General features: G+C 42.0%; 2 protein-coding genes across 2 annotated transcripts; one reads left to right on the top strand and one right to left on the bottom strand.

Moving 5' to 3' along the window:
- Positions 1-1,570: 1,570 nt before the first annotated feature.
- Positions 1,571-2,432, bottom strand: LOC118525517 (vomeronasal type-1 receptor 2-like). Its single transcript, XM_036076327.1, has 3 exons — positions 2,403-2,432; positions 2,061-2,207; positions 1,571-1,921 (listed from the first exon to the last, which is right to left on the bottom strand). The coding sequence occupies exons 1-3, from the start codon at positions 2,430-2,432 to the stop codon at positions 1,571-1,573; spliced, it is 528 nt and encodes a 175-aa protein (XP_035932220.1).
- A 3,868-nt stretch (positions 2,433-6,300) lies between these two features.
- On the top strand, positions 6,301-7,215 carry VN1R2 (vomeronasal 1 receptor 2). The gene has a single exon (XM_036076341.2). The coding sequence runs from the start codon at positions 6,301-6,303 to the stop codon at positions 7,213-7,215; it is 915 nt and encodes a 304-aa protein (XP_035932234.1).
- The last annotated feature ends 461 nt before the right edge of the window (positions 7,216-7,676 follow it).

Genomic DNA, 7,676 nt, shown 5'->3' on the forward strand with positions numbered 1-7,676 from the left:
GGGTTCAAGGATTTTACCTTACCAGGCGACCCCCGAAACTGGGTGTGGAGGAGGGGCCTGAAGAGCGCGCCGGCGGCCCGAACCAGAAAAATGGAGACTCCCTCTCCCGAGCGCGCCCGTCGCTCCGCGCGATCCGCTTCCGGGTCTGCAGGCAAGCGCGCGTGCGCCGCGGGGCGGGGCTGGGGCGGGGTTGGGGCGGGGCCTGGAACGCGCGCGGTCCCGCAGTTTCCGCGTCTGTTTGTCTCTCCCGCCCGGCGGTTTCAGTTTCAGCTCTTGGATTCCTTCGAATTCCGCTGCTGTCTTTGGGAGCGAGGCTGGGTCCGATATTAGGGACGTGTGGGCCGCTTTTATTTGCAGCGGCGGTATTTGACAAGTGGAGCACGGTGCCCGTTCAAACTTTGGCGAGTGGTGGAGACGCGCCTCCTGCGAGGGAGGCCGAGCAGCGCGGGGACCTGGGGCGGGACGGGGGTCCTCGTGGAGCGACCGAGCTGACAGTGGCAGCTCCTCATTTAACTGAGCAAAAGCCGGAGTGGTGAGCGTGGGTGAGGGAAGCTAGGATGAGCAATGCAGAACTGCTCTGCGGGGAACGTGCACCAAAGCTCTTCTTTTTCACGGAATTGTCACTTCTGCTCCCCCATTCGCTGGGCTGCGCTCCTGGGACTTCCGGCCAGACCTTGGGCTGCGGGGACGCAGGGCTGGCACGTTCCTTTAAAAGAACCAAAACTTCTGCCTGTACGGATGTAAATTAATTTCTCCCTCTTTAAACTTGATACCGGAATCCACACCTCTCAAGATGAATTACAAATCCAAACGCCTTTGAGACCTCCCGGGTGGCATCCTGTATTTTGCTTACGGCATTAATTACTAAATACCGTTGCAATTTCAAGTTTCTAAAATCTTTCAGTTATTTGGAAGAGTATTTTTAACTTGAAGATTAGGTATTTTAACCGACCTTTTTTTCAGTTTCTAAATGCTTTTTTAAAAATTTTATTTATTTATTTGACAGAGAGAGCGCAAGAGAGGGAACACAAGCAGGGGGAGGGGGAGTGGGAGAGGGAGAAGCAGGCTTCCCGCTGAGCGGGGCTCGATCCCGGGGTCCTGGGATCATGACCTGAGCCGAAGGCAGAGGCCTAACGACTGAGCCACCCAGGCGCCCCTCTAAATGCTTTCTATCAAGTGCAGATAAGGAGCCTTGTAAAAGGTGTACTCTTTCAGAGATATTTAACTTTTCCTAGTACTGACGAAATATTAGTTTGGAAGTACTTCCAGAGACATGTGGTAAGGATGTCTGTTCTTTATGTGAACAATACAAGCAAATAATAAAACTGGTTTTTTTTTCACATTTTCAGTACCATCATATACACTTAATAATTGCATATGAAATATGCAAGTTACTAGCTCCTCTTCTGTTTCCTGTGGAATTCTGAGGCTGGTGTGGCTGGATCTGCTTTTCACACCCTCTCTGTTAGGTGACTGCTCACTCACTGCTTAAATCTCTGCAAGGAGTGGATGAACAAATGACTACACATCGTTTAAACAATTTATACTAGTTTTTGGCTATTGTATCGTTTTAGGGAGTTGTGTATTCCTTTTTGCAGCATGCAGAGAAAACCCTAGACACAATAAGGTCATGGCTCCAGAGAACAAAAGGGCTGATTGTTGGGAAACATGGAGTGATCAGGGCAGAGGGGTTCAGCAGCCACCAACTGGGATTTTCAGAAAGAGCTAAATAAAATGAAAAGGTGGAAGAGAGAGCATAAAAAGATACAAAGGTGCTTACCAAGACAAGGATGCTTTGGGTAGCCCTCATGTCAGGGGAAATTCTGGAGGAGATGTTGTTCCTATGAATATGCTCGACCCGCTGCTTATATCTTAAGAGGTTGAAAACTATGGAGATGCTGGCCCAGATCACGAATCCCAACTGAAGACATGAGGGAAGATTAAAAGTGCAGCAAGTGGTGATTGTGTGATCTTACTCAGAATCCCTGGTCATACTTCTTTGTGACGTTTTTGCTGTTCATTTGTCAGTCACGGGAGGAGGGAAAGTGGCATTTACCAGCATGTCCAGGATCAAGCAGCTGTTTGTTAGAGAGGTACCGGGGAGCTTTTATTTTAAGCTCTATGATCTTGGAGTTTCTGGGGCCAATTGTGATGCTCTGGAAGACACTCAAGAAGCAGTGGTGCCAATGGATACACCACTGGCCATTCTGAACATACAAAACAAACTTGTATCAAAACTCAACAAGGACATTTTTCAACCCCAAAGCTGTCAGCGAGTGATTCCTTTAAGGACAATGAGCCAGACATTGGCTACAGTCAGGTGGTCGAGAAGCAGGTCATAGGAAGGAATTCAACCATGTTTTACTTATTTTTTACCATATTCTCTTTTGTTTGACCTTTACCTTGCTATAGGATGTGAAGAATAAGACCATTTATTGTCATTTTTAAAAAAGATTTTATTTTTTCAAGTAATCTGTACACCCAATGTGGGTCTCAAACTAATGACCCAGAGATCAAGAGTTGCATGCTTTTCTGGCTGAGCCAGCCAGGCACCCCTCTTTTATTGTCATTGTGATAGGAATTCCCATTTCCCAAATGCCAGGCATTAATGATGTTATCCCCACTGTAGTTTTTGCTGATTATTAACTTTTCTTATGCACTTTGGCATACTTCTGAATTTTTAGCTTCAGTAATCTAATAGTCTGTTCATAAATAAACATATAAGGATAGCCATACTCCTTTTGTTTCTGTTCTAGAGTTTTTGTGGCTATTCTTATTTGTTTGTTATTCTATAAGGTTTTTGTAGTAACATCGCTAGTTTGAAAAACTGATGGTATCTATATCAGGATCAAACTAAGTTTATAAATTAGCTTAAGGAAAATTGACCTTTTTACAATATTGAGTTTTTCTACCCCAGAACATGATGTAAATTTACATTCATTTATTTCTACTTTCATATATTTCAGGAATGTTTTATAGTTTTCCTCATATAGGCTTTACACATTTTTGTTATATTTATTCCTGGTTAGTGTATTTCATTTTATGTTACGCTTTTGTAATTGCAGGCCCTCCCATTGTACCTTGTAAATGATTGTTAAAGCCTATGTACAGGGGTGCCTGGGTGGCTCAGGCAGTAGATGGTGTGACTCTTGATCTTGGGGTTGTGAGCTCAAGCCCCATGTTGGGTATAGAGGTTACTTAAAAATAAAATAGTCTATGTACAAAAAGGCTGTTGTTTTTGTATAACAATATATCCTATTAGCTTACTGAATTATTTTTCTTAATAGATTTTCTATCAGTTCTTTGTGTTTCCAGATACATACTTGTATCATCTGCAAACATAGTTTTACATCCTTGTTTCTAATTCCTTTGCCATTTTAAATTGCCCTGGCTAAACCTCCAACTCAATGATAAATGAATAGAACAGGTGATCATGTGCTTTTTTGGTGTGGTTTCTGGTCTCAGTGGAATATCTCTAGTGTGTTTCCCTGCGAGCAAGATGAACACTTTGTTTTATCAAGTTGGGAAAGATCCATCAATTCCCAATTTTGAGTGTTTTAATTTAATATCCATACATGTTGAATTCTCCCAAATAATGTTTTTGTAACTACAAGTAAGATTTCTTGATTTCTCTTAATAAATATGATGAACGATATTAATGAATTTTCTAATAGTGAATCATTCTTGAATTCCAGACGTAAATTTTACTTGGTCATCGTATGTTATTTGTATATTATTTTTCAGGGGTTTTGGCAATATTTATTTTAGATGGTACCATTTGTAGGCTGATGTGAGATCTTTCTGTGGTATTCTTTCTGGTACAAACTTTAGGTTTGGTACAAACAGCATTTCCTCCTTCCACGTGAGACCCTGTCTGCTTCCAGGAATAATGGAAAAGGAAGAGTCTCTCTCAAACACCCCAATGGTCCTTTGGATATGCTCATTAGAAACTTCTAATAGATCCTGGTAATTAAGAAGTTTTTCAGAACTGTTGCCCAAGTGTGAACTGTGACTGTCGCTACGGTGACATTGATGATTGCATTTCTTGGGGGAGGTGAGGTCACAGAATCACTAACCCATGTCTCAGGGTCTGGCTTCCTCCCGTCCACACATGCTTTGGCTGCTACTTTACACCTGGCTCACAGTGCTGGCAGCAGGAAGGAGTCTGTGAGTATCTCCTGGTTTAGTCCGAGACTAGAGTCTCGAAGGTTAGGAGATGCAGCAGGAATCTGGGTAGGTGAGCAGGTCTGGGAAAGCAGTCCTGAGGCACAGGCTGAACTTGTGGAGAGAGGCCACTAAGTCAATGCATGACTGCTGCTAATGTAATTTAACAATATCCTCCTTTAAAGGGGTTCTTGGTGTTTGATCCAAGTGCTTTCAGAGTCTGAATTTTAAGATGCTTCAAGATTGTAACTTCAGAATTAGTCTGCTATTCGGTACAGTGTGCGAGAGTCACAGGGACATTTTCAGGAGCAATATTGTGATTTCTATAAAGGCATGTACGTGTGATAACGAATATGATGGAACGAATTAAATTACCTGATTCACAGCAGAAAAGGTGTGACTGAATGGGAATTGCTGAAATTTATTCTTCTGTAACTTGAGTGTGACAAGCTTAATGGAGACAGTAAATGTGTCTCTACGGAAAATATCTGTGGTCTATTGTTCTGTGAGACAATTTTCTTCCCTGAAATTAGGAAAGGTCCCTTAAGAAAAGTTAGCATCATAATAGAGGGTTGCAAAGAGCAAAAACTTAAGGACTTTATTTTTATATTTTAATTTAATTTTAAAATAAGGAATTAATTTAAAAATACAATCTCATCAGAAAAAAAAGCAATTTTAAGGTTCAAATGTTTCTTGCTGTATTTTCTCTGGTTTAAAATCATTTCAGGGGCACCTGGGTGGCTCATTTGGTTGAGTGTCCGACTCCTGACTTCGGCTCAGGTTGTGGTCTCAGGGTCCTGGGATCCAGCCCCGCGACAGGCCCCCTACTCAGAGGGGAGTCTGCTTGTCTCCCTCTCCCTCTGCTCCTCCCCCTGCTCGTACCCTCTCCCCCTCTCCCTGAAATAAGTAAATAAATCTTTTAAAAAATCATTTCAGTATTATTACCAGCTCACTATTCACCTCTCTTGCTTTTCAGTTATTAAATGCTCAAGGTTCCAAGTCTTCAAATTCCATTTTGCATGTTTGTATTGTATTTTAATAGCTTTTCCGAATCAAATATCAGCTTGAGTTTCAGTTTGTTTATTCTAAAATAATAAACATACAGTGATGTGATCTTTATGGGATTAATTTATTTCCTGCCCTGATATGCTTTATCACTGTTTATGTTTCATGTCCCATATTTTAGCAGTAGTTTTGTGCAATAATTTCTGTTATGGGTGCCATTGTATTTTTGGTTCAGGCAAAAAATGAAATGAGTTTTTCTGCTGCCATCTTAACATTTGTCTACATTAAATAAATCAAATTGGCTCATATAAAATTACTCAGTGCATCTATAATTTATTAAGGCCTCTGAATCCTCACTCCTTAATTATATTGGTTATAAAAGAAATACTTAGACAAAAATGGGAAACTATCAAACCAAGTTTATATAGTAAAATAAATTTAAAATATGAGAAGGTGTGTGTATGTGTGTGTGTGCACCCATAACTAGGTACTCGGCAGAGTATAGTATAGTAGTAAACACTAATGTCATTGCAACTAGGCTACCCAGGTTCAAATCCCGATTCTACTCTTATTTTTTTATTTTATTTATTTATTTTTTTTTTTAAGATTTTATTTATGTATTTGACACAGAGAGAGTACAAGCAAGGAGAGCGGCAGGCAGAGGGAGAGGGAGAAGCAGACTCCCTGCTGAGCAGGGAGCCCGACGCGGGGCTCGATCCCAGGACCCTGGGATCACGACCCGAGCCGAAGGTGGTGGCCTAACCAACTGAGCCACCCAGACGCCCCTCTACTTTTATTTAGATGAGTCACTCTACTGCCCATGGTTAAATTCTCCTCGCCTATAAAATGAGAGTTATATTAGTTCCTTACTCATAGGGTTGTGAATATTAAATAAGTTAGAATAGGTAGAGCATTAATAACAGTTACGCACACATTGTAAGTGCTATAAAAAGAAACACACAAAATGGGAAGTCTCTTAATAAAAGAGAATATATTTTAGATATTAATTTTCAGGGGGAAGGAAAGGTAAGTGGAGATTTTATTTCCTGTGAAAATGCAGCCCAAAACTCATGTTTTCATGCAGAACCCTCTGCCTGTGAATTTGAATATTGAGTTCTGGAGAATGACAGAATGGCCTCGGTGGATTTGAATATAGGAATGATCTTGCTATTCCAGATAGTCGTTGGAATCCTGGGGAATTTCTCACTCTTAGATCATCACACGTCCCTTTACTTCAGGGGATGCAAGCCGAGATCCACAAATTTGATTCTCAGGCACCTGACTGTAGCCAACTCCTTGGTCATTCTCTCTAGAGGAGTCCCAGAGACCATGGCAGCTTTAGGGTTGAAACATTTCACCAGTTATGAATGCTACATTCTTTTATATGTTCACAGAGTAGCCAGAGGTATGTCCATTTGTTCCACCTGCCTCTTGAGTGTCTTCCAGGTTATCATGATCCACCCTGGGAACTCCAGGTGGGTAGAGCTTAAAGTGAAAGCTCCAAAGTACGTTGGCTCCTCCAGTGTCCTGTGCTGGGTGCTCCACATGGGGCTAAATATGTTTTTTCCTATTTATGTGACTGGTAAATGGAACAACAAAAATATTACAAAGAAAAGAGGTTTGGGATATTGTTCTTCACAGCATCGTGCCAAGATCGCAGACTCAGTGTATGCAGCAGTGACATCTTTCCATGACAGTTTGGGTTTGGGACTCATGACCTTGGCCAGCAGCTCCATGGTTTTCCTCTTTTACAGGCACAAGCAGAGGGTCCAACACATCCATAGGAACAGTCTCTCCCCCAGACCCTCCCCTGAGTCCAGAGCCACTCAAAACATCCTTGTTTTGGTGGCTACCTTTGTATCATTTTTTGCCCTCTCCTCCATCATTTATGTTAACTTGGCTCTCTTTGATGATTCCAGTTGGTGGCTGGTGAACGCCGCTGTACTCATCACTGCATGTTTTCCAACCGTTAGTCCCTTTGTTCTCCTGAGCCATGACCCCAGCATATCCGGGCTCTACTGTGTCTGCTGTGGAAGAAATACATAATTCCCTCATCTCATCAGAGAAATAGGAATTGTCCTCCTCCTGTTCAACCGTGGATGCACTCAGACCTCAAAGCATGTTAAGAACAATTATGAGGGCGCCTGGGTGGCTCAGATGGTTAAGCGTCTGCCTTCAGCTCAGGTCATGATCCCAGGGTCCTGGGATCGAGTCCCTCATCGGGCTCTCTGCTCCTAGGGAGCCTGCTTCTCCCTCTGCCTCTCTCTCTCTCTCTCTCTCTCTCTGTCTCTCATGAATAAATAAATAAAATCTTTAAAAAAAAAAAAAGAACAATTATGAACCAGTTTCATTGCAGAGAGAGGGGTGAGCAAGACAGACTGACAATGGCCTAATATGAGATAGTAAATAACAACAGCGCGGTACATGAACTCTTCTGTAATTAACATGTGTATACTTAGTTGTTTTTTTATTAACAGTTACAGTGTAGAAGTTAAGATTCCATAGAA

The sequence above is a fragment of the Halichoerus grypus genome, chromosome 15 (genome assembly GCF_964656455.1).
Source record: "Halichoerus grypus chromosome 15, mHalGry1.hap1.1, whole genome shotgun sequence".
NCBI classification, from domain to species: Eukaryota; Metazoa; Chordata; class Mammalia; order Carnivora; family Phocidae; genus Halichoerus; species Halichoerus grypus.

Coding starts and splice junctions, on each gene's coding strand:
- LOC118525517 (XM_036076327.1), bottom strand. CDS start 2,432: ATGGTCTTATTCTTCACATCCTATAGCAAG. Junction 2,208..2,402: donor TCTTCACATCCTATAGCAAG/GTAAAGGTCAAA, acceptor TTGTATGTTCAG/AATGGCCAGTGGTGTATCCA. Junction 1,922..2,060: donor AGCTGCTTGATCCTGGACAT/GCTGGTAAATGC, acceptor TCATGTCTTCAG/TTGGGATTCGTGATCTGGGC.
- VN1R2 (XM_036076341.2), top strand. CDS start 6,301: ATGGCCTCGGTGGATTTGAATATAGGAATGATCTTGCTATTCCAGATA.